Below are 26,898 nucleotides of genomic sequence, written 5' to 3'. Positions count from 1 at the left end.
CAAAAACAGAATTGAAGAAAGGAGGAAAGTGAAGCTAAAAGACAAAGGTCCTGGTGGAACGTTTCACATGGCAGTTCTTCTAGGACTGTCAGAAATCTGGCTTGATAATGGACTGCAACTTTGACCTGGGCAGGAAGCTTCTCTGTTTAGCATCCAACACTCAGACTGGCGTCCATTCCAGTATCACTCACATCTTAGCACTCTGAGATGACTAGCATGGCATTAGAGATACAGAACTAAAACCCTGATGGAACACTATAGAAAAGAAACAGAAAAGGAATATAGAAGATTTTGGTGGCCATTTCTGGCCAACAATAGCACTAAGCTATTGGAGCTCAGCAGAGAAAAATCTTTCTAAGTATTACATATATTTTATAGTATCATATGTATATATTTAGGGAGGTATGGTAAAATACTTTATTGGGCACATACTAATAATAGCAAAGATTTTTCCCCTTTAATATGGGGAAGTAGAAGTGGTACCAAAATTGTGTTTTGGAAAACATGTAACACGTAGAAGTAAGTCATTTTATAACAACTCCTTTTATAATATACAGCTAGTGTATGTAACTATTTCCTTTTTTCTGACCTTAAAAAGACAAATTGAGACTGAAACACCTCTACATTTTACTTAGCTTGTGTTATTTGGCACAAGATATATTCAGATGGTCCAAGATTCCGTGTACAGATTGTGTTTTAAAACAGCAGTTATATTTAAATACATGAAATCGAATTGGTTCAGTTATTCAGGTCACCTTTTTGTTCAAGCTGAGATCTACAGTAAAAAGGTGACAGCTATAGCCTGCAAAGTGACACAAAGGCTTTTTAATGAGGACAACAGATGTTACACGGACCGAGAGGGTCTGTGGCCCAAACTTTCAGAGAGTGATTGGGGAGGACATGCTGTTCATCAGATTAGTTAACTGTAGAGATTAAATTAGCATTGTTTATTCTAGATTTGGATAGTCACATCTTTGTGGCCTCAGAACTAAATACTCAGCTCTAAGAGAAAATCTTATCCAATGATGTCAAGAGAAAAGCTACAGAAAAGAAGAAATTCACCATACAAGAAATTTCTTTTTTCTTTATTCTAGTTTCTATTTCTAGTTTGAATATTCCAAATACTTTACTGGTTGCAAACATTTGCAAAACCTAGTTTCATCTATGAAGTCATAGTGTCTTCTGAAATAATTACATCAGCATTATCTATTGGCCATACCGCATACTGAGAAGTTGTGGCCGGGGTCACTGGCAGCCTATAGGCACTGAAAATACATTTTAGTGTGCTCTGTGGATTAGCAAAAGGAGTATGTGTTCTTGTAAAAGGTCTTCACACAAAGGGGCTTTCACATTTCCTTCTGTTATTTTGTTTGGAAGCCTAATTCCAAATATTCCAGCAACCATTCCCTTCCCCTTTCTTTTTCACTTGTACAGCACTTAATCTGCACAATTTGGCACTTTGTTGTATTCTGTTTTACATTGTAGAATATTTCTACGTGTTGGTCTTGTCTTCCAAACTATATGTTCCTCACAGCACAAGGCTCAAAAGTACAGAAACCTATTTCCCATTTCAAATTTTAAAAATTCAAATGTTTTCTCTTGCTATGAAGACAGATTTGCACAATATTAAGAACCACTGAGGTGAAGGTCATGGAGAATGTAGGTAAACAACCAAGGGATAGAAGCTCTTTTAAGCCTAGGGAAAATGCACATCTTGCCAACGACTTAATACAAGGCTTTCTTCCATAACACCTTTACCAAAGCTGTCTGTCTACCAGAGGAATCTGGAGAAGAAGCATCATAGGACTTTATCTGCTTTCTCAATCTTGAATAGCTTGACACTCAGCACTTCTCCACCTGAAACTATGAGCTGAAGGCTTTGAGTGCAGCATGTTCACAGATTTTCTGGATATTTGGATATGAGGTTCCTTGAGAAGTATGGTTTCAATGCGGATCTTGGACCCAAGTTCAATGATAACTCATCCCTGACCATGTAAGGCAAGAGACACTAAGCACAAATTTATTTTGATGACTCTTCTTAGAACCTGAATTTTCAATAGTACAAATAAAAATCTTCATTTTTGTGGGGCACCTGAGTAGCTCAGTTCGTTGAGCATCCGACTTCGGCTCAAGTCATGATCTCGCAGTTTGTGAGTTTGAGCCCCACGTTGGACTCTGTGCTGACAGCTCAGAGCCTAGAGTCTGCTTCAGATTCTGTGTCTCCCTCTCTCTCTGCCCTTCCCCCACTCACACTCTGTCTCTGTCTCTCAAAAATGAATAAACGTTAAAAAAAATTTTAAAAAATCTTCTTTTTTGTTTCCATACCTAGAGCAATGAGATTATTTCAAGAGCTACCGAGCTAAACAATGGCTCTTGGTTTTAGTTTATTTCTTCTGCTTAATTCTATTTCCCTTTATGCGTATGTGACTTGATAACACCTAAATAAGTCATCCATCAAAAACTTTCTGTTTCTTAAGATAATCTGAAAGAAACTATGGAGAAGAGATCAATGCAATAAGAGTATACATTATTGTGTTCAGGTGAAGTTGCGTAACAGGTGGCAAATGACAGCCATCGAAAAACTTAATTACCATTTATTTCCCAACTCCAAGTTAGAAGAATAACTCAGCTTATTTACAAGGTTGCTCATATTTGTTGGTGCACCTACTGTTAATTCAGCTTCTCATTCATTTGCAGTGTAGCCTTTCAGGTTCCTTTGGAAGATCTCAAATACCCTTTCTGAAATAAGAACAGCCATCTTAAGCATAAACTATAGCTCTCTGGATGGCTGGACTTAAGAAGGATGTCCACTTAGGTTTCTCAAGCCAGAATTAGGAATACTTTAAATGGGAAGAATCAAGAAGGAAAAGTGGTACCTCTAAGCAATATAGAAAGGAAAAAAAGCAGGAGAAGGATATGATTTACAGCACAAACCTTTGCAATAACGCCCATCTGATGCCAGCTGAAACCCAGGTTTGCAAATACATTTAAAACTGCCATCTTCATTGATACACATTCCATTAAGGCACATGTTCCTTATGCTGCATTCATCCATATCTGAAAAAATACAGAGGATGCATTTTCTTATGACCAGAAGAGTAAGCTTACAGAAGCCAACCTGAATCAATAGAATTCTTTTCCTTCACACTTCTTTTGTTTTTTGTTATTGTAGTCTAAGGCTAATTTTCTTTATGGCATACAAGAAGGGCCATGTAAAATACGTATTCTTAAGTTCTCAATTTTTGACATATTCATGCAAATTATAGGGCTAAATTTATTTTCTGACATACTATATATATACTGAATGTATACACATATACATGTACATAGATTTGAAATTCATATATAATAACATATATAAAACTTCATGTATGTATGTGTGTGTGTATATGTGTGTATATATATATATGTATGTATATATATATATATATATATATATATATATATATATATGAATTTGACTCAATGGAAGCTACCAAGACTTTTTTTAAAAATATCAGTTTACAAACTAAAAAGTGTATTAACAATCTTATGGCTATATTTACTTCAGAGATACTAATTCTAATATATTGAAAAATAAAAACAAAAAGCAAAACTAAGAATGATGGAATTTGAAATATATTTTGTTCATCTCCTGATTTCTTATACAGCAGAAACCAGAAGACAGCTTAAAGTCTGAAGCAGTTTTAAATAGAGGTAAGAAAAAAATGTATTTTTAAAATACAAGACTCGACTATCGAGTATAGCTATGTTAGTTAACCTTTAGGATTTGTTGATCATAAGGTTATTTCTTTAAATTAATCAAAATGTTATTTTATTTAATACTACAGCTGTCTTGGGGGAGGTACTTGCTCTTCTAGACATGGTGTGTTTTCACTTACAGGCTTTAGTCAGGCCAATGTAATTTATGATTTTTTTTTCTTTTTTTAAACAGGATTCTATCCCAACCGAGAATTCTGGCATTAAGTCTTTGAGTTGAATCACTGAGATAATATTCTGCCAAAAATGTTTCTAAGAACAATTTTGAAATTCTTTTAATGTATGAATAGATTCTTGGGATCTTTCCCAAAGATGTTGGGAAAGACGATAAGAAGCATTCTTCATTTTTTGCTAAAGGTCTAAGTAGTGGAAACTCATCAATAATGTTCATATTTTCAATTCAAAAAAAAAAAGTGGCAGGGGAAAAAGACAAAATGTTTGAAACAGCCTAATTCAAATGAGGTGATTAATTCAAGAGGCAATATAGCTGGTTTTCAGTAGTCAATGTTTCATACAAATTTTACATTTTCAGGTTCTTAATAGTATTTTATTACTAGACAGACACTTCAAACACAGAGACTATAAATGACAAAAAAATATATGGCCTATATGAACTATACTTCAATTAGAAAAAAGAAATATATGAGGTTAGGTGTGTCCTATTAAAAAACCCATGTACAAATTCTGATTGTATACAATTAGGAAGTAACGATTTATGCTATAGAAGTTTTATTATCGCTAGGGATCTATCTCTCAAGGACAAGCTCTCCTTATATATTTGAAATGTTATTTGACTCACAGAAATGTAATTAAAAGTACGAATATTGTTGAAAATTATGCTTGTCTCCCCCATAACGATCTGTGAAATATATTTGCTGCTTTGACCTTTCACTCAATGTTTGGCTTGGTCTTGTTAGAGACTTCTGATTGGAACTGCAATGGAAAATGGGGATTCATATTATTACACCGCTCTTACTGTCATACTGGTATTACCTTCACAGTTCTTCCCATCGCGTGTAACATGAAAGCCCGCATTACACACACAATGGAAACTGCCATCTGTGTTGATGCAACGTCCGTTATTACAGATACGGCCATTCTGCAAACATTCATCGATGTCTAAGATTAAAGTTAAAACAGAAGAAACAGCTTCACTTGGCGGACTCAAAATTATTTTATTTCTCCCTCCCTCCATTCCAAACCCATCCCCAAACTTGATATCCAATATTAATATGATTAATTAGAGTTTGCAAGACGTGACAGAAAGACTGCTAACATAATAGCATTTGATCTAACTCTAAGTTCTAATTAGACCCCTTAAATCTCAGTTGTACATACAAAATTTGTCTTCACCATTTTCCTAGCTAGTTCAATGAGCCAATATATATCATCATTTATATTAAACTTTGGCTGGCATCTTTCAACACATGCTCAAAAAGGCAGATCTCATAGCTACATCAGAACAATAAAACAAAAGTCCTATAAAAAAAAAAAGTCATTCCATCTGAAAACCAGCAATCACATGACTGAAATGTTTACCTTTCTTATGGCAGTCCTGGTCCAAGTTTAGTTTTCTTGTTTATATATTCTTAGTTTCTTTTATAACCTTATAAGCATTTATAGCAAATAAAATATGAGGGCACCTCTCCTTCTTTGTGTTGTGTTTCATATTACACCAAAGTAAACAATGGAGCTTGATATGCAAGTGTTAAAAAGGACAATAACTCGAATAACCTATATCTGATCGCTCACTTAAAGATTAATGATTAATTCAAATTGGACAACACGGTGCACTGGATTATCTGTTCCCCTCAGTTTCTAGGCTAGATACCTGGAGGAACACCAAGGAGGATGAATACACACTGCCTTGTCTCCAGAGCATATAATCTTTGCCAGGCTTATTCCCCAGAAGACAGATACCAGGGAACTGTGTAATAGAGGACTGGGGCCGAACTATCTGTGCAGAGTTGAGGTCACATGTGCCTACGCATAAGCACCCTAAACATCCTCTGGACGACAAGAATGTGCATTCATGGCATATTGCTTACTCTGTCTACCCTGCGTCTGCACGCTGTCTTGTGGTTGACCCTCAGACGCACTTTCTTTCTGGGCAGATCCAGCCGTGGTTTCCACACGAGTCATTGGACTAGCTGAGGCAGTCTGGGCTTTTCTTCTGTCTGATCTTTGTGCCAACAACCTACGCTCTTTTTCTCTCTCATTTATTTCTTAATCCTTGCAAAAATCTGACTTGCTCCGCACTCCAAAAAATAGTAAAAGCCACATACTCTTGAGCAGAATTTTTTTAGGGTTCTATAATCTTTTGAAGCCCAAGGATAAAATAAACAGCATACAGAGTTCGGCATTTTCTCTCCTCACTATTATCAGAACACCACTGGGCTCCCCACTGCCTCACAAGATCAACTGAAAGCTTGCCATTAAAAGTTCTCTACCGTAGTTCCGTCTCTTCCGCCCCCTTCTCTTCAGTCTGTCATGTACTTCTCCTCAGCTAAGTACACAGTCTTTCTGTTTTGTGGCAACTTGCATCTACCCCAAAATGTGAGCATGTCATCAACTTCTTATGTTTGAGATAAGCTTAGCACTAGGCTCTTGAGGAAGACAGTGTTTGAGGCTTTTAGGTAATCCTCAGTCTCTAGTAAATTAAGACTCAGAGCGATAACACCACTCATCTACTCCAGCTGGCCCTTGCCCCAGCTGAGTGTTCTCAATAATCTTTTCTCTTTGCTTATTTCATAGTGCAGTCTTCTAGACATTGGTTTCAGTTTATTCTCTATATTGCAAAATGCCTAGTACACTGTACATGCTAATTATTGAGCATATTAAATATTCTGTTAAATATTTAAACTATCCTTATCTATATTCATTAAGTAGGCCATTAATAGAAATACTAGCAGGTGGACATGCTGTGCTCTGGTTTCTTCTGCTCTAAACTGCCATTTACAGGTAGTGTATTAAAATATACCAATGGCAAGAAATCTCTAAGCCTGAATCACAATCAAAGATCCTGAAACCAGTCACCGATAAAAATAAAAACTGTATGACTTTAACTCAGGTGAAGAGATTTTACTTAAAAAAAAAAAAGACAAAACTAACTCTTACTAATGGCTGGCAATTTTTTTTAACTGATACAAACCTTCTAACCTTTCCTTGTTTTTAATTTTAACACAGAATTCTCTTCCTTTTATCTGGCTTTAGGTGACCAGTGAAATACCTCATTCAGTGCCAAATTTATAGAGACATAGATATTTGAGTTTCCTGAGGGTTGAAAGAACATCTTACTTGTTTCTGTTGCAGAAACAGTATACCAGTCATCCAATAAAAGGCATATAGGATGACAAAATAAATTAACAAACCTGAAGGGAAAATTCTGTGAACAAACACTTATAGTAGTGCTTCCCAAACTTTAAAGTGCTTATGGATCACTGGGGGATCTTGTTAAAAATACTGATTCTGACTTAGTAGGTCTGAGGTCAGACCTGAGATTCTGTATTTCCAATCAGCTTCCAGGCAATGCTGCTGCTGACCACATGAATAAGAAGCAAGAAGTCACAGACTCCTTCCTTATACTTTAGATCGTTCCATTAAGAAATCAGTCACATACAATTTCACCTGAAACTTTCCTGTTTCTGTGTCAGCAAAGGACAACCCCATTCCCTAGCTCTCAGATTAAAAATTAAGAGGCAATAGTGATGAGGCAAAAAGTAGTGAAAATAAGATATGCCCACAGGAACAGATGCATCTTTTAAAATGATTTGGATCTCCGCCAGATTTTATGACGCTATCCTTCTGAGTGACAATATCTGGAGTTGAGTGCAAAAGGCAACAAGCCTATTAGCCTCTCCTGGCCAGGGTTATTCAAACTCTGTTAAATTCCTTTGAAGCAAACCTTTTATTTAGCATATATGTCCCCTTAACTTAGCATGTTCCAAGCTAGGACCATACCTCGGCACTCTGTCCGGGTGAGTGTGCTCTGATAGCCAGGCCGGCACTGACAGGTATATGAGCCCTGGTTATTAATACACTCTCCACCAGCACAAGGGTTTTTCTCACATTCATCAACATCTGCAAAATACAGTATATTTCAGTAAGAAATTAGAGAGCAATAACTCGCAACTTTAAGACCATTTTATTGGTTTCCTTTACATGTTAAAACACTTTCCTTTTCAGAAATAAATAGCATAATGAAAAGGATCTTTTTTCTTTCTACTACAATGTATCATGTCACAAGCCACTTGAAAACCGGTTGAGCAGTTAAAGTGTATTATTTTCCTGTGTCATTTTTCAGAGGAAAATGCCAAACACGTAGCAACTCAACACTCCAAGCTAATAAACATTTTCTCTTCCTTGAGTTTGGCCTAAGGGAATTAAACAGACTAACATTTCAGAAATGGCTTCTAGGCAGAATTCTGAGTATCTCCTGAAGCTCTATTTTTCAGTCAAAAGGGGGTCTCACCTTATCTAAGCATCTCTTGTTGAATTCCACTGAGAACATTAGAACAAGACATGAAACACACCATTTAAAGAGCTATTCTCACTGACCACAGAGTCCACCTCCCAACCCAGAGAGGCTCCCACTAGTTTTACAGTTGTTTAGAACTATCAGTATATTTAACAGTGAACTGGTTTATATCCCCCTATTTGTAAAGATGAGGAAACTAAGGTTTTTGGAAGATAACCCACCCACTCACCCAGAGTCACAAGTTTTTTGCCGCAGGTGTGTCCCCTCCCCCCCACCACGGGGGGCTACGTGTCCCCTCTTCCACCCAGTTCTGGATGACTTCTATGGACTGAATGACTCTCTCCTAGTGTGTTGCTAGAAGGGGCATTAATGTCACCAGGAAACTACACAGTGTGAGAAACTAAGAACTCCTTATTTCTGCCTGATTCATAATGATAGAATTAGACTTTATAACAGAACTAAGAAAGGGACTTATTTTTAAAAATTAGATGGCAATTGGGTGTTCTTTTCCAATCTAACAAATGAATTATTCTTTTGTTACATTTCCTCCTTTTGCTGGCTTAAATGACTTGTCAACAACTCAAAGTTTCTTTTCAGTTTTAACGACTTTTCAGTTTTAGAGACAATTGGTGAGTTATATCCATTTAAGTTAGTAAAATGTGCAAAATTTTATAATTTGGGGACAGTTTTAATGCTTTATTTTAATGGTCAGACTTTTGATGAGATGGCTTAATATGAAGCTACCAGCAATGACTTCAACATATTTTATGACGAAGGTTAAAAGTCCCTATAGTTGGCGGAATAGTACCCCTCCCCAAATATGTTCATGTCCTAATCTCCAGACCTCTGAATATGCTACATGGCAAAGGAGAATCAAGGTTGCTAATCAGCAGATCTCGAGATGGGGGAGCCTCCTGGGTTGTACAGATGGCCCCTGTGTAATCACAAAGGTTCTTAAAAGCAGAAGAGGGAATTAGAAGAGAATTCAAGATGTGAAGATGCTAGATCACTGGCTTTATAGAGGAGGGTACCATCATCTAAGGAACACAGATGGCCTCTAGAAGCTGGAAAAGGCAAAGAAATGGATTCTTTCCAAAAGGAACACAGCCTTGCCGACATCTTGATTTTAGCCCAGTTATTTTAGTCCTCTGTTGGACTCCTAACATACAGAACTACATTTTAAGCCACTGACTTGGAGCTGATTTGTTACAGCTGCCACAGGAAACCCATATAGTCATGGGACAGAATTGTGATAGCCTCTCGGAGCAGACCTAACCATATGTATCACATACCAATGCACTCCCCGCGGAGGTCCAGCTGGAATCCTTTGTTGCACTCACACCGGTAGCTCCCAGGAGTTGGAATGCAGCGTCCATTTTGACAGAGATAGCGAAACAACTGGCAGTAATCAGTGACATTGACTGGCAGCACCCCTAAAGGAATAACATGAAACCCTATTGAAATCATTTATAACTAGGACATCTTTAATCAGCACCTAACCCACTAACAATGAGCAAGATGCTAAAACATAAAGGAAGGAAACACTCTTTGGGCAAAGATCATCTGGGACAAATAAACCATATTTCCATGCCCGCTTACAGAGATCACCTGTAGCCAGGTCCTGCAGCCTCACAGTAGCCTACTTCTCCCTACCTCTACCTCTTTTCTGCCTCGCTCTCAAGCCTCCAGTTTGGGTAAATGACAAAGGCAAACAGTTCTTGGAAATTACTTGCAAAGCTGCTTTGCATTATATAAAACTCATTGTATATACCTCCTCTGTGACTTCACCCTGTGAATCAGATTTAAATCTCTCCCATAACTAGCTAACTGTCCTACAGTTGACTCAAAACATCAATAACAAAAGGACATTAATCAGGATGATGAAAGCTATTTTTCTCTATGAAATAGGCATATTAAGAAACTTACATACAACACTCTGTAAACCAAACAGTAAATCTAAGAATTGACATGCTAATTTAATGACCAAATCAGCATTAAAAACAACAAAAAAGTTAACTTGGTTAACGTAAGAAAAATAACCAGATGACTTTTGACTCCTTACTTGGTGGTTCCCGAGATGGGTATGGATATTCCACTGGTGGTCGAGGGACTGGTACTGGAGGTCCAGGAGGATAGCCAGGAGGAACAGGGTGAACTGGAGGAATGGGGCCAAGGGGTGGGGAAGGATATCCTGGTCTCTCAGGAATTACCAAAGGGATGGAGCACAGCTTGTTGAAATCCTCTGGAAAAGCATGACACAACAGAACACAAAAGCTGAGCTGCAGTGTACCTCATAGGCCCGCGGAAGACACCTTTATGTTTCAAAGCAGCTTTAAATAAAATCAATCGTGAAACCACATAGATCAATTGGAGAAAAGGGAAAAAGCCAACTGGCTTCATTCCCATCATAATACCTATAGTCACTATTAGGAACAGTAATTCAAAACTAAAAACAAACCCCCCAGGGTATGTACCACATGCCTCTCCCAAAATTTAAGGAGTCTTTACCTATGTCACGGTTCACTTCAAGGAAGAATCAAATGCCACCTTCTCCATTCCATCCCATTTATGGACCCCACAGAGCTCTAAAAAGCAGGCTAAAAAGCCTGGATTTTATTTTATGTGAAATGGCAAGGCACTGGAACTCTTCAGACTAATGTGGGATGTAATCAACTGAACATTTTCAGAAGATCGATCTTGCTGATACATGGAGAATGTGCTAAAGGGAGGCAAGGCTGTTACAGAAGACTAAGGGCAAGAAAACAATGGCTGGACATGGGAGGCAGTGATGGGACTGGGCAGAAGTGAACAGATTTGAAGCATATTTTAGAAATAAGTGAGTAGTACTTCATGAAGGAGTAAATGTTAGAGCGGAGGGAACAGGAAATCAAGAATGACATAGTCTTCTGGTTTAGCAAACGGGTAGATGTTGGTGACATTTACCTAAATGGGGAAAACTGCAATGGAAACAGGTTTGGTGGATAGAGGCCAAGTTCCATTTGAACATACGAATTTTGAGATGTCAGACATCCAAGTAGATTTGTCACACAGCAGCTGTGTAAGAGAGTTTGAAGCCTAGAGAAGAAGTAGGGGCTAGATAGAAGTTTTGCAACTATCGGTAGAGAGGTAGTATTTAAAGCCCCAGGGATGGATGTGGAAACTGAAGAGAAGTGTGTGCAGAGAGCCTTGAGGAATATCTATTTGTAAAAGACAACAAAGTGTTGAAGCAGCAGCACCCCACAGGGCAGAAGGGATACTGGGCGGGGGAGGGGGGGCGGGGTGTGTGTGTGTCCAGTGTTAATGCTGCATAATGATTCCCTGAACTAGTATACCTGAGTTAATCAACTATTTTCCTCTGACTTCACATATACACTGTATTCCTCTTTCTCACAATGCCAGGTCTTTATCAGAATAAATCCTCTTTAGATTTGTGACCCTTTTTTTTTTTTCTGAGCTTCCCAAAAGGTGTTTTAAAACAGTAGTCAGGTTTCCAGGGATGTATTTACTTAACTACTAGTACATTTTCATGTTTCCTACAAATAGCCATATCTTGTTATAGTTCGCCTTTACATGTAAATTAACCATGTGATTTTTTAATTTCTTTCTTCTCTCTCTTTTGCCAGAATGTTAACAATTTTATTATCACTGCCACACAAGGATACTCCCATTGATACTTTCTATACTAGTTTTATCCAGTAGCAGAAATTAGGTAATATCAGTCTTTTCCTTATGGACTAAATCTGACTTATTCTAAGGCACTGTAATAGGTCTTATGGAATTACATTCCTGTTTCAACCTCATGGGAAAATCTGCCAATATACAAGCGGCTAAAAATACCTAGCTACCATGTACTCTGTTGTTATTTATTGGTCCTTTACTAAAATATCTTCAATCCCATATGATATTTCCAACTCAGGTTAAGTTTACGTTTTTAGAGAATTCTATTACTGCATTTAATTATTGTTTATCTGTAATATTAACCCACAGATTCTGTAGCACTTGACTGCATCTGGAAAGGATTTGTATACTGCTTATGCTTCCCTGAACCAGGAGGCTACAATCCCTCCTAACAAACCACAGTGATCCCTCTCATAGATCTATGGATGCACCACGTATCATTTCCTAGCTACCAGCTTCCCCCCACATTTCTACTACTAAGACTGTGCCCAGTCTTTGAAGTCAAGAATAATAACTAACTCATAACTAATTCCCACTCTGAATCTAGCCCTGCAAATTCACAGAAGAGGAATTCATTAACTACGTGTTGGATTTAACTGGATAGTAATTACATTAAGGGACTCATTTTGCTTCCAAGCTTCAATTCAGCCTTTTTCTTTACTCTTTTAGGATTTGTATAAAAGAAGTTGAATAGCTTATCAGGATCTCTGTTAATTAGGTGAGTATATGACTTTAAGCATGCCATGAAATTCATCTTAACCTGAGTAGGAAAATTCATCTTAACCTCCCAGTGGGTCCAACTTCCTAACTTTCCCATGAGCCCCTTTGACATTCAGGATCAGCGAACCGCAGCTCGTTTTGTTCAACTGATACCCATCTTTCCTATCTCCATGTAACCTGGAGATGTTACTGATTTTTTTTTAACAAGGTGAAAAGCTGACCAGTCTAAAATAATCCTACATGTGTCTATATATACATCATCACTCTCCTTAAGTTAAGAGCCTAGAGCTCTATAGCATTGCTACCAGAATGTTGGAGCAAACAAAACACCCACTTGCAAATCAGCTTGTCTCTGTCAGTCTGCTTTTCCCTGGGCCTATCTTAGATTTGGGGTATTTCAGTGGTACATATGAGAGAGCAGTTCCCTGCAAAGCCACACAGGGGAACAGAACCTTCTGCTCATGTATCCCAAAGTAGGTTTTTAAGCACCTCTACCTGCCCTTCCCTCTCTCCTCTTTTCAAGGCCTCAGCACAGAAAGGAATCTTCACCAGTACTGCTGATTCCTAAATTAACATATATATTTAAAAAGTGATTTTCCTGGTACCCAAGACATGTGTCTTAGTAGGACAACATGTACTTCTTCTAAACAGTAACTTACTATATGTTCCCCCTAGTGCACTAAGGACAATGGGCTATATTTTTAGTCCAAAGACAGTATGAAAATCAGACAAAATATACGACTTGTTATACATTAAAATGTATTGGAAGATTCTTATTGCTTCTTTAATCCACACATATAATTCTCAGCAATAAAGAGAAGTTTTAGAGTATCTCTGTGAGCAGGTGTAGAATCCATGATAATGGGAAATTTACATTCTGTGTGTAACATTCTACAGTAAGCCGTTAACTCTGTGTTTATCCTTCCCCACCTTGATTTGCTCTGCTAAAACGCTCTGATTCAAACACAACATTCAGGAATCAGATTGGGAAGGAGCTATAACCCAGGTTCTTACTTAAATCTGGTGGGAAAGAGGTCACTTAATAAATTGTTCACTCTACGTGGAAGCCTCCTATGAGGAAGATTTTGCTAAAAATTGTGGAAGTGTTATGAAAGCAGCAAGAATATGGGACTATGATAATGAATGAGACCTCCTAATGAGATTTATCAGCTAGTAAAAAGGCAATACATGAACACAAATTGGCACAAAGCAGAGTAGATGGGATTTGTGCCATAGCAACAGTAAAAACTTGGAACACAGAGACAGAAGGCAGCATTTCCAGCTGTGGTTATCTTGGGACATTGAAGAATTAGGTCATATTGGGAATCATGTTAGGATCCTTAACAAACAAGATGGCATTTAACAGGCAAAGTAGTAGAGATAGGAAGTAGGGAGTAAGAACCTCAACTGAGGAGAAGTTTTAGGAAAAAAAGAATATTTGAGTTTAGAAATCTTCAGACTGGCTTCAGGGAAAGCTTGATTGTATAACTTAACTAGAAAGTAAAGCTACCATAAAGAATAAGAATTAAAAGATGAACTGGGGTCAGATTTGAGGACATGAGATGCTCTCTGCCAAGTAGTAAAATTTTATTTTTAAGAAATGGAGTGATTTGGACCACTAGATACTGCCTGAATTCATCCTGGGAAAAATTTTCTGGACATCTTTTCCTACATTTTCCCCAGCCATAATTTTTTTAACCAAACTTCAGATGAGTTATGCTTTGGGAAATGTATACGGCAGCTGTGGATTTCATAGAGACAAGTTAGGAGGCCACTGCAATAGTCCAGGCGAGAGAAAATGAGCTTTATGTGGAAATGGAAGGAATATGACAGATGAAAGAGGTATTACAAAGAGAAAAAAAAGTCAACAAGAATTGGCACCAAGCAAGAGGAAAGTGTCAAACGTTAGGGAAGGAGGAAACGTGTATCCAGAGTAACTCACCGAAAGACTCTGAAAGAAGTGAGTTTTATTCAAGTGAGCTTTAAGGACTATTTGAGAGCCAAAAGAAATACAGAATAAGAGAGGACAAGTACTTCTGAAAAGGTTGCTACTTAGCAGTAACAGGCAAGCTAAGGAAGAAGCAGTACCAGAAAACATTATTATTTGTACGGATCTCGATTTTTCCCCCCAAGTCATTGTCTGGGGAAATTTCCCTGAGAATCGTCTCTTTTATTTTCTGGAATCTTTTTCACTTACCTGGATTTCCACTAGATCTGCATCATGCACATTGTCACTGGGCTTGTGGGGGTAGAACTGGGGATACTCTGCAGATAACTGGAAGGGCTCTTACCTGTTGCTCTGATGGGACACATCTCAGGGGCGACAGTGACCCCTGGAGACCAGCATCGGCCAACATCACAGCAGCACTGCATTTTGGTTATGGACTGCGGCAGTTGGTTAGAACAGCGCCCGTTTGCCAGAGCCGTGTAGCAGTATCCAGGGCGTACATCTGTGAGAACAAAGAAGCACAGCCACACGCACATCACTGGGATGGAACTCAGAACACCCCTCTCCTCCTCCAACACCTCTACGCTTCACACTTGGGCTCTGGCAGGCAGGATGCGCTGACACTCCTGCCTCCTGGGAGGGAAGCGGTGAGCCCTGCTTGGGAACAATACTCAGTCAGAACTCTCTTCGTCTCACACCTTTCGCCCCTGAGAGCTGGTGCACTTGGCCAATGTCCCACATTCCATCCCCAAGGTGGGAACGAATGATTACAACCATATGTGCCATAGGAAAAGAGAGACTAAGAAAATCACTGGCAGTGACAGTTAATTAGTTATAAAGACATGTCTCTATACTGAAGGGAGACTGTGTTGTCCTTGGTTTCAAACTACTTAATTCGAGCCACTTTAGGCAAATATTGATATAAATCTATTTTAAAACAACATGAAGTCTGCACTATAGTCTACATTTCTAAAAGATCTTTCTTATTTTTCAGACTGAAGCCGTGAGTCAGACTTGTGAGATTTTTTTTTAAAGGAGTGAGCCACTTTGCCGTCAGATCCAATGCTTGTTAATAAAGATTTCCTTTTGTCCTGGGGCCCTAACAGGTTTTATAAGGCACTGATTATTTACAAGTTCAAAATGTACATGATTCCAAGTTCTTAGTCCCATAAGATGTAATGGTTCTTGAAAGATTTTTTTTTTTTTTTTTTTTTTTTTTTTGGCAGAAAGGTATCTTCTCAAAGCAGCACGGGAAGACATATTTCTCTATACCACTTTTATTGGGTTACATCATGTCTGACTGTCATGACAACATTGACACACTGAAGTACAAGTCTAGGCTACCAAAAAGGAGCCTGTGACATAGTAGAAAGCTAAGTGCTTCACGGTGAGGAATCACCGTGAAATAGAGGCAGCCAGCTAAGTATAGAACATCTTGATCCACCTAACACCTTGAGGATGAACCTCCCTTTAACAAAAGTGAATCACTGCACAGTGATATCCATACACAATAAAGTTGTAAAAAGTACATACTATTTTAAATATGCTTGCTATCTGAAGAAATTAAATGGTAAACGCTTTTATACAATGAAGAATTTTTTATAGTTAAAACTTCACCACTATGTTTCCTGTAGGTCTAAATATTAACCTTCAGGTTTGATCAGAGAAGGTCATACCTATAAATGTCTTCATCTACATCATTCTTAAGAATACAAAGCCATCAAACTTTGAAGGTTACAAGAAATCAATTAAAAATAAAAAAGAAGGCTAACTTAGACACATATAAATTATTAACATCATAGGAAGAAGACTACAAAAAAAAAACCTAGACAAACCATCAAATAAAATTAGGGATCAGCTTGAAAGAATACAGATTATTTCTGAAAAATACTTAATACTTAGCAGGGAGGCACCAGGGTGGCTCAGTGGGTTAGGCATCAGTCTTTGGCTCAGGTCACGATCTCGCCGTTCTTGAGTTTGAGCCCTGTGTTGGGTTCTGTGCTGACAGCTCAGAGTCTGGGCTTCTTTAGATTCTGTGTCTCCCCCTCTCTCTGCCTCTCTGCCCCTCCCAGACTCACACTCTGTCTCTCTCCCTCCCTCCCTCTCTCTCTCTCTCTCTCTCAAAAATAAACGTTTAAAAAAAAAACCACTAGCAGGTATTGTGGCCCCAGTTCCTACACCTGCAGTCAGACTAATAGTCTCAACAGAGAGGCAGAGCGAGTTTCATTGCAGCCTGATCCAGGGTAAATGGCCAGAGAGAGGAGGGCAGACAAGATAAGCTCTGTGAAGCTACAGGTGGCACCTTCCCTATGAAGAAGGAGCAATAAAACTTCCTAGTTTCTACTTTTCATTGCTTTAAAGCCACTGATAATTTATATACTCAGGGATTAGTAAATGGAAACCAAACACTGTTAAGAATAGGAAGAAATGTTCAAAACTGGCTTATATCCCAGTTTCAAATGAATCTGGTGGTCAAAACCCAGTATAAATACTTGACCACAATTTATATATATAATTTTCAGTGTGGGCTATCTTTCGGGGCAAAACTGGGACCTACAGTTGCCAATCGCAAAGTCCTAATGGGCTAATGTCTATTAGTTTGCACATTAACTATGATACTATTTTACTGCCCCGCTGGCTGACTTAGATGTTATATCAGTAGGTTAGAGCCTTGATCAAAATGGTGACTGTTGCAGCTAAAAAAAATTACCAGCCATATCTGGGTTGTTGGCAATCTCTGATTTACAAATAGCACCTGCACATACAATAAGCATTTGGCTGATTTCTTGTTCTGCAAGGAGGGCTTTGGTTAAAAATACACATATTTACAATATTTATGATTCGGAATAAAACCTATAGGCTGGCAAGTAAAGGAAGGGAAAACGTGAAAATCAGGAGGCATTTGGAGGATCTGTCCCCTGGGCACACCAGCCTGAAGTTTCCCATGTCATCAGGAAGCAGGAAAGAAACCATTGTATAATGTGTGATCATTCTACCTCGAGGCTAAGGAGTGGCTTTGGGATGATCTGAAGACATATGGAAGCTGAGGGGGAAGAATGTTAGGATTTGGAGGAGACAAATGGAGGGCAGGAGGAGGCATAGATGCCTTCCTCTATTTTGAATTTGCTCTGGCCAAGACATCTGGCAAAAAAGGGTAGGAAGCTTTCTTCCTTTTTCTCCTTCTGAATCACTTGGCCTTTTCTTTCAGAATGCAGAAGTCACATTCTATCAAAACAAATATATTACGGATTAAATAGGTGTTTGTGGGTCATACTAGCCTATCAATAGGCCTCTCATAACCAATCACTAACATCGTTGTGTCCAACCAGGAGCTAGGAGCTGTGAGGCCCAAACTAGGTACAGGATGTCATCAGGATTCCTGGGAATTGATGAGACAGAACACACTAAGATGAAAAGACTGCCCTACACAAGTTATTATAAAGCACCAAAGCAAGATCACAGAACAAAAAAATAAAATAATACTGTAAAAGCTTACAGGACAAAGGGAGTGATGAGACAGGGAGGTTTGAGAGCCTGAGAATGTGGGGGCCAAAGGTAACAGGTGGAATCTCATGCTTAGAAGAGAAGTATCAGGAAGATGTGATATACCACTAGCCACGTGTGGGGTTTTCTATTGGTTAGATTTACTAATTCCAAATAGGCAACCTAAAAGCAAACCTTGGATTTGTTTATAAGTTGGAGACTGTATGTATTTTCTTTTCACTAGGGATATTTGGCAGGGGGCGGGGGGGAAGGGGGGCGGCGGTTGAGGGTGTCTCCGTGGTTTACCATGGCAGGAAATACCAGCATTAGGGAAGGCCGAAAGGTCACTTGGAGCATTTTATGTAACAAGTTCCTAACTATGGCAACAAACAAAGTACCAAAGAAGAAGAAAGCTTGCTTGCCTATTTACTGTGTCTGGTGTTCACTCCGGAGGGAGCAATGACTGGGTTAGGGACCATGGGCTGGGCCCAAGTTGGGATCTCAGCAACTTCACTTCTTAGCTGCTTAAGCAATCGAACCAAATTACTTATGTGGACTCCGTAAACCTCAGCTTCTTCTCATGTTCAGTATGGTTGTGAACATTAAGTCAGATAATTTCCATGACAGCTCACACTTAGGAGGTCACCCATGAATCTTAGTCTCCTCCCCATACCCCACTTTCTTTGTAAATAGTATGGGTATATTTGGTAAAAGTATTTTAAAAATGTAAACCATCTGATATGTAAATGTGTTTTAATCATTTTAGTATAATTTGGGGCTCTCTTTGAAGGTTAAAAAACACATCTACCTATTTTCTGGCCCAGAAAGAACTTCTGATCTACCTCTCTGCTAAGCATATCCCTCAGATGTCAAGTGCTAGTTGGGCCAGTTTGGGGAGAAGAAGGAGCTCTGCGGATTGCAGCCGCTGTCCCTTCCCTGCAGTTCCAGTATACGTGGAGAGATCCTGGAAAATCAGGCAATGTGGGCACCACCATTGTTTCTAAGGAAAAGCCCAGATATGCTTCCCTCACTGGTTGTACTTATTCAAATGTCAACTAAAGAGACCGCCCTCAGCTTTTATTACATGATTAAGTAAAAAGGAATTCAGAATTTCAAGTGCAACTCTGTTTGGGTCTGAAATTCATGGCTTGTGGTGAGGATGCGAAGCTGAGTGTCTCAGAAAATATGGGCCAGAGACAAACATCAAAAGATAGAATTCGTTTTTCTCCAAGGCCATTGCCATAGGCTTCCTAGCTGTGCCCTAATAATAAGGAAGTACTCATTTTGATATTCAACAAATACTTACTGAGTGCCTACAACATGCAAGGAATTGTGCCAAGAACCACCAGGGATATGTGAGGATAGCAGTTATGTAGGCTTTAAGGAGAGCTTACAACTTAACTAGGGAGATAAAAACATACAGACATAAAATGTCCCTAGAAGACCATTTATGAGAAGTATTTCCTCAGGTAAGGGAGAAACCGCTTTCAGGTAAGCTGATCTGGGACATCTTCAAAGACAGAGAGCCTGAGCAGAAGCAGGAAAGGGGGCTTGAGCTGAGAAGAGTATCCTGAGTGGTATAACATGTATGATTAAAGGCATGAAGGAATCAAAACAAATGACCTGTTTGAGGGTGAGAAGCAGGGACTGTGCTGATAAGTCAGCAAGGCTGAGAGAGGTCAGAGAGTGTCTTTAAGTATTAGGCTACACACCTGGAACTTGAACTTTTCTCTAGCAGACTAGACTTTGAGGTAAGTCTTAATAATCATTAAGTCTGACAGTTATCAAACCTATTTTTTAATAACAAAATCCCTTATTTTAATTGATATTTTATGTAGAAGACTAACACCCCACTAGATAAAAGCAGAGTGTGTGCACGTGGGGGGCACCGACTGGGGGGGAGGGGTCCTGTCCCCTTAGTCTCCTCCTTCTCACTGTTCCCCTCTCCCACCCTAGCAGCTCTGGAGACCTTTTCTATACCTGAAGGATCCAAGGGGCACAGACTGAAAACCACTAATTTCCAAATCCTAATGGAAAACTACCAGAGGTTTGTGAGCAAAAGAATTATTTAATCAAAGCACTATTTTAGGAAGATAAATCTGACGAGATAGATTGTAGAGAAGCCAGGAAGCAGGGAGACCAATTAAGAGATTATTGCAAAATTTCAGACCTAAATTAACACAGGTCCCAGGAAACGACTGAAGGTTTGACACTTAACATAACTGCAAAGTTAATTTATAGACCGAGGACATCTGTATGGGCTCCTGGATCATCCCTCTTTCTGGGAGGCAAACATCCTAATACAAGAGGACAAGATGTCTTTTTTCTTTAAGACGGTGCTCCACTGTTTAATGAAATATAAATGTACATTTTACATAAAGTGAGAAATTATTAGTTCCCTTTAACAAACGTGTTTAATAAGATGTTCATTAGGGAACTGGTTTGTAGAAATCACTGTTTATGCTGTTTATAATTAAACCTACCTATGCATCTGGTACCATCAGGAGAGGTGTAAAAACCAGGAGGACATTTGCAAAAGTAACTGCTGACCGTGTTTGTACATTCGCCCCCATCACAGATCCCAGGAATGGTGCTGCATTCATCAATATCTGAAACGTAAAGAAGGGGTTACTATTCACAGAACGCAGTATACAACTGTTCATCACCAAGGGAGGGTCAGATGTAACACCAGTCAAACCATGTCCCCAGAAACAGCAATCTTTACAGAATAAAAGCAGCACATGAAATAGTCAATTCATTGACTATTGACCCAGAAGTGGGTGCTTCTTCTTTCAACACAGTCTTACCCAAGACATTAGCGCAAAATAAAAGAAACTTGCCCTGTAAAATCTAAAAGTATGTACTGTTTTACCAACTAACTATAGCATGCTAAGATTCCAAATGTCACTTAGTTTAAAATTTTGTTTTCCCTCTTCTCTCCATGTTTTGCACTGAGTTAATCTCCCTTTATATTTATTACTCTGTTCTGCATCAGTTCCTGCATTTCTTTACAATTGGATTTTCCACAAAGCAGATACTGAAATCCTACAGAGACCATGTGGTCTGAGTGCTGACCAAGACTCAGAGACATCTTGGTGTTTTCAGGGGCACCCAAACTGCCATGATGATGGTTTTCTGTGGGTTTGGTAAGTGAATGTGGGGGGGCACTGGGATGCTTCACCCAGATCTCTCTCAAGGAAGGACTTGTCCCAGTACTGGGGGTGCTATCAGCAGACAGCCTTCAGTTTTCAGCTCCTTCCAGGACTGCCTGAGCTGTGGAGAGCCATCTCAGCCCGGACTCCATGCTTCCCATGAGCCCAAACCCAGTGACTGATCATGGAGAACAGGAAGATGGTGGTCTGGTCATCTGCACCAGTGGGGAAAGCTCTGAAAACCACTGAATACCCTGTGGGGTCAGCAGAGGCCATAGTTAGAGTGAGCTCTTGGGGCTCGAGGCCAATGGTCTCTTCCAAGGAAGCAGTAAAAGTTCCTTAGGGCAAATACAGCCATTTCCTTCAAGGGGAGCTTTTCAAGAACCAGATTCAGACACTGACAGTTGTCAACAGATGTGGCACCAGTGAGGGGAAAAAAAGGAATTGAGAACTTCCTGTTAGGCTAAAAGTAAACTCAGAGCGCATGACCTTGACTCCAAGAGGAGTGGGCTTTCTGCACTCACCTAGGGAGAGGTGCGGTTTGACCCAAGTGCCCTGGGAGTATTGCAATGGCCAGACTACACTGTGGGCACTCAGAAAGCCCTAAATTAAAAAAAAAAAAAAAAAAGAGTATTTCTTCTCTAGTTTAAGTACTGCTCTTCACTTGTAAAACAAAATAGAGTTCTAAGTGGACCAGATTCAAGTGTCTTCTGACTCAAGTTCACCCTGTTAGTCAAAAAGGCAGCAGAGACACTGTTTACATGCAGTTTAACCTTTTTAAAACCAAAATCCCCATTCTTCTATGCTAGGCTAGAGGCTAAACCAAACAATATTTCCCTGCTTATATTAGAGTCAATGCTAACATAAACAGCATTGTCATTGTGAAGTTGTATAATGGTAAAGATGTGTATTTCTATTCTGGCAGAAATTTTACTGGAGTCAGTGAAAGTCAGGCTAAGAAACCACCAAGGATGGAGCCTAAGGTTTTAGAACTAGCATAATATCAGAAAGCACATTTTAAGACAGTTCTTTACCATCAATCCTCCTGCATTTATCAGCCACACTCCTACTTAAAAAACAAACAAACAAACAAACAAACAAACAAACAAACAAGCTCAGCCTAGAGGATTCAATAACCCTATTTAATAGAAGAGGATGTATCCCTGTAACACAGAGGTATCAAGAAGAAAACATACCTTCCTCAAAATGTCCCTAAAGATAAATGTCTGAGTCATTAAACTCCTATTGAAGATCATGTGAACAACAAGTGTCTATTAAAAGAAATATTTTTCTATTAGTATAAATGACCTGTTAGTATAAATGACCGTGATCATCCTTTTTAAGGCCACTTAACCTACACCAATAGCCGAAGGGGTCATTTAAGTGACAAAGCACATCAGAAAAAATTATTCAAAAAACAGAATGAACTGGCAGGACGGAGCAGACATCTTTCACATGCTGGCTAGGTTAGCTTTGGCCCCTTTACTGAAGATAATAGCAATGATAACAATAATAATAATGAGAGTTGACAGGTATTGAGTGTGAGGCATTGATTAAATGCTTTATGTGTATCAACTCATCTATTCCTCACAGTATAGATATGGGCATAGGACCTGATCTCTATAATTCTGGGATAGAGATAGCTATCCCAGGGATAGCTCTTGCATTTTCCTGAGGCCTTCAGAAAACCAGCATGAGTAACACTCAAAATAAGAACAAAGAGGTTCATTTATAAAGTGATGTTAAACCCAAGTCTCCCATTGCGAGGGGCTGGGGAAGAGGGAGAGGGGCAGGGATCCCACTTAGGTGCATGGCCCCAGAGGTCAGTAAGTCAGGAAATACATCATAGTATACACCTCCCTAATTTTCACCCAGATAAAGATAAAACTGGACTAGGCCAAATTATTCCATTTGAAGGAGCTTAAATGGTTTTGAATTCCCTTTAGTGTCCTCTCCTCGGTGACATTTTTTCTTCATGTGTCTAAGGCCCTTCTACTTTCCTGAGTCTCCTTGCTTCTCAGTCCTGTTGCTTCATGGTGACAGGGGCAGGAGTTCTGATTTTGTGACCAGGCTGTGGTGAAGTCCCCTCAATAGTAAAAGACCGAAATAAAGTATCTGAATCGAAATCACTTATACTTCGAAACTCATACTAATCTATTATTTTTTACAGGCTCTTAGCATGCTGTATTTACCTCCTTTTAATAGAATTCAGGGATCCCACATAAGAGAGTTGTAGATCAGTGGATTTCTTAGCATTTCTGGGAGCCAGTCTGTATTAAATATCAGCCATAAAAGTAAATCAGTTTGTGGGGGCCTGGTGGGAAGTGAGGCTTGACTGGGAAGAGATGCTTCTGTGCTCTGGACACTTCTCCCTGGCTCCCTAGGGCAGAAGGGAGAGGCAAAGCTGCTGGGAAGTAGCCATGCTTATGGTCTCACTGGCCTCTTGCTGTGTGTCCAAGAAGAGACACAGTGGTAGGCCCTTTCTGTCCAGATTTGCTGCCTGGACACAGGAAAATCCAGTGTAAAAAATCTGGCTAAAAAGTAAATAAGCTGATTCTTCAAGTCATGTTGAAAATAATATCAGCCCTAGTATTTTATAGTCATACCATATATGCCCGCATACAGCACCCACTATCTGATCACAACTGGGAAATAATGAGAAATGTGACAACTGAGTCTGGATTACAGAAATGGAAGGGACCCCGTTCAACCTCCTCATCTGAAAGCTGCAGTAACTCAGAGCTGGTAATTGATTTGTCCAAGATCACACAGGTGGGGGGACATTACCAGGTGTAGGGCCAGGTCTACCTTATTCCTAGGGCTCTTATGCCTGCACCACAGAAATTGTGTTCAGCAACATGCAGGGAGCTGGTGACCCTGGACAGTGGGAGTCAAGGGTTTACAATGAGCTGCAGAGCATGGGGCCCCAACTGTAAGTCAAGTAGCCCCAGGAATAGTAAGTCAGTGGGTCAAGAAGCCCAAGGAATTGTCCTTGGTGCCTGAGAGGATAAGAGCCCCTCATAGCAAGTAGCCATCAGATGAATATGTCACTATTTCAGAAAGGGGAAGTCTTAAGGTTTTTGGCCATGTATTAGGGAGGACACAGATGTAGGGGCTACATTTTTAAAAAGTCCTTTGCATCATGCAGCGCTGGTATAATTGCTAAAGGCTGGGCTGGCGGTAATCTAAGTCCCAAAATATTAGTGGTTAATTAGGAATCCAAGGGACTTCTTCCAGAAATAAAACTTAATCCTTTAATTACACTTTTTATTTCTTAATTTCCTCCCACAGTAACCTATGCAAATATGGACTCGGTTTCCAAAAAGAAAAGGCTCGTGTGTTCTTTCAATGTGCACCCTCGAGAGTCATTGGAAAAATCAACAATGAAGGTGGGCGTGAACTCTGTTTCCCTTCCCCCCCCTCAAATCACAGCTATAAATCTCAATATTCCTTCTTAAATTTATGAAAATTTAATAATTGTTACTTGATCACTTCTGCTTGATCATTTACGTTTCAAAGGAATCTAAGTTGCATGTAATGATATAAAATTTGGTATAGTTTCAGGGCAAAAGGGATATTTTAAGAAGGGAGAATTCTGCAAAAGGCAGATCTCACTGAAAAAAAAAAAAAACTGCTCTCCCCATCCCTGAGGGAGTAAAGGTTAGCAGCTTGTAAATTTGCTAAAGCCAATTTTTTATTGAATTGGTTTTTTAAATAAATTACTGTGGGCTTCCAGGTACCCAGTTCCTTCCTTTCCAAGTCAAGAGGAAGACGCATTTTAAAAGCCACTCCAAGTAATGGGAAAAATGCCAGAACGATTTTCACAAGGGCACAGAATCCCACTGTGGCCTGACCATCTTCCCAGGGCACACAGATGTTCTCTTCATCCCTTCACTGTGTGGGCCAGTTTTTCTGGAATTCCTTCTATTGACCATCCTATCAATCATCCTATGCCCAGAGTTGTGCCATTCCCATAGACAGGCATAAAGCTGGAGAAAAGCAAGGGAGTTGAAGGAGGAGACCCAGTTCACCAAACGTTCTCAGAGGACTTTCTGATTACTCTCCTACCCGAGTAAGACAGGGCAATAATGCCCGAACCAGCTTCCAGGCCAGAGTACACATAATACAAACAGGACATTCTCTTCCAGTATCAATTTTGCATAAAAAAAATAAAAGAGAGGGGAAAAAAAACCCATCATCTGAATTTAATGTAACCGTAGATGGCTAAGGAAAAAAAAAAGGTCTAGCCAAAAGTATGCTGTTTTTATCTTGCTACTGATTTCAATATGCAGCCGGAAAAAAAAATATTTGTGAAAAAGGATTAAGTAATTTTCAGACTGAATTTTTTTGTCCACTGGATACAGCACTATAATAGGTTTCTTACCATTAACAAAAAGATTTTGAATGATTTTTCTTTCAGTCTGAGTATTAAATCTGCATCTTCTGTCTCGTTCACGACCACACAAGGTGATCAATCCTGACAGTTGTTAACTGACAGGTGAGTGAAAGGCAAGGGACACAGGAAAACAATTCTACTCCAAGATGGAAGCTATCTAATTCCAAAAAGCAAAACTTGTCCAGAAGACTGGACAAGTCATATGGATCACAGTGCCCTAAATCTTGAAGCTGACTGTATCTAAGCTGAATATATCAAGCCGAGAAAACCTGAAAATATCAGACACAACCCATTGCTGAGGTGGATTTTGCATGCTATTATAAACCTGACAGCTTATTAGTGGCATAAAGATATATGTATATAATACCTGAAAATATATACTATAATATTTAAAAATTTTCAAAATATTAGGAAAGATAAATATTAATATTGGAGGTTATGGCTTACATCCGGGAAAGAAGGCAATATATTATGACATCACAAGTACCACAGTGTGAATCAAAAGAAGTAAATGCTAGTGCCATCTAAATGACTTCAAACAGAGCACTTACCATACCCAGTTCTTTAATTTATAACATGAAAGGGTACAGGTACTTAAGTTCTTTGCCTCATTCAGTAGCAACATCCTCTGCTTCTAACTTAAATCTACAACAGAACTTCTAAAATACGTTGGCCTGGAAGAGTTAACTTTATCGTTCTTTGAAACTTACTGTGTTTTTACAAAGTCCTAATTCCTTAGGATGAATGTATTTTTCACAGCTTCCTCAACTGTTCATAGCATGTTCAAGAACATATTATTATAAATTCTACGTGATTAATAACTTAAAAACAACTCTAGGGGCACCTGGGTGGCTCACTCGGTTGGGTGTCTGACTACGGCTCAGGTCATGGTCTCACGGTTCATGAGTTCGAGCCCCACATCTGTGCTGACAGCTCGGAGCCTGGAGCCTGCTTCTGATTCTGTGTGTCCTGCTCTCTCTGCTCCCTCCCCCACTAACGCTCTGTGTCTCTCAAAAATGAATGAACGCTAAAAAAAACCACAAAAAAACAAAAAAACAAAAAAACTCTAACCCATAAAGATAATTCCATCAGTGCCAGATTTCAGATTACTCAGTTTCAGGGCAAGTAGATATTAAACTTCTCACGTGTCATTTATGAACTGCTCTTCAAATCTGAAGCTGTCTTTCCCGCATATGATATACTGTAGCTATCCACAAAGAAGATTAATGAACTAAGCCCATGACTTAGAATGAATTATTCCTCATTGCTGGGGTTTAGGAGTATA

At 39.2% G+C, this 26,898-nt stretch overlaps 1 protein-coding gene across 1 annotated transcript in view; it reads right to left on the bottom strand.

Annotated features, from left to right (window-relative positions):
* FBN1 (fibrillin 1) overlaps positions 1–26,898 on the bottom strand; it is a 233,592-nt gene that overhangs the window by 96,571 nt on the left and 110,123 nt on the right. The window contains exons 8-14 of the mRNA XM_023255387.2: positions 20,549–20,674; positions 14,926–15,084; positions 10,299–10,478; positions 9,529–9,669; positions 7,720–7,839; positions 4,753–4,878; positions 2,935–3,057 (exon numbers count right to left, since the gene is read on the bottom strand). Of these exons, the coding sequence (XP_023111155.1) occupies positions 2,935–3,057; positions 4,753–4,878; positions 7,720–7,839; positions 9,529–9,669; positions 10,299–10,478; positions 14,926–15,084; positions 20,549–20,674 (975 nt within the window). The remainder of the gene's footprint in view (positions 1–2,934; positions 3,058–4,752; positions 4,879–7,719; positions 7,840–9,528; positions 9,670–10,298; positions 10,479–14,925; positions 15,085–20,548; positions 20,675–26,898) is intronic.

This window comes from Felis catus, chromosome B3, assembly GCF_018350175.1.
Source record: "Felis catus isolate Fca126 chromosome B3, F.catus_Fca126_mat1.0, whole genome shotgun sequence".
NCBI lineage: Eukaryota > Metazoa > Chordata > Mammalia > Carnivora > Felidae > Felis > Felis catus.
Note: the sequence above shows the minus strand (reverse complement) of the source record. Positions and strands in the feature narration are given on the sequence as shown.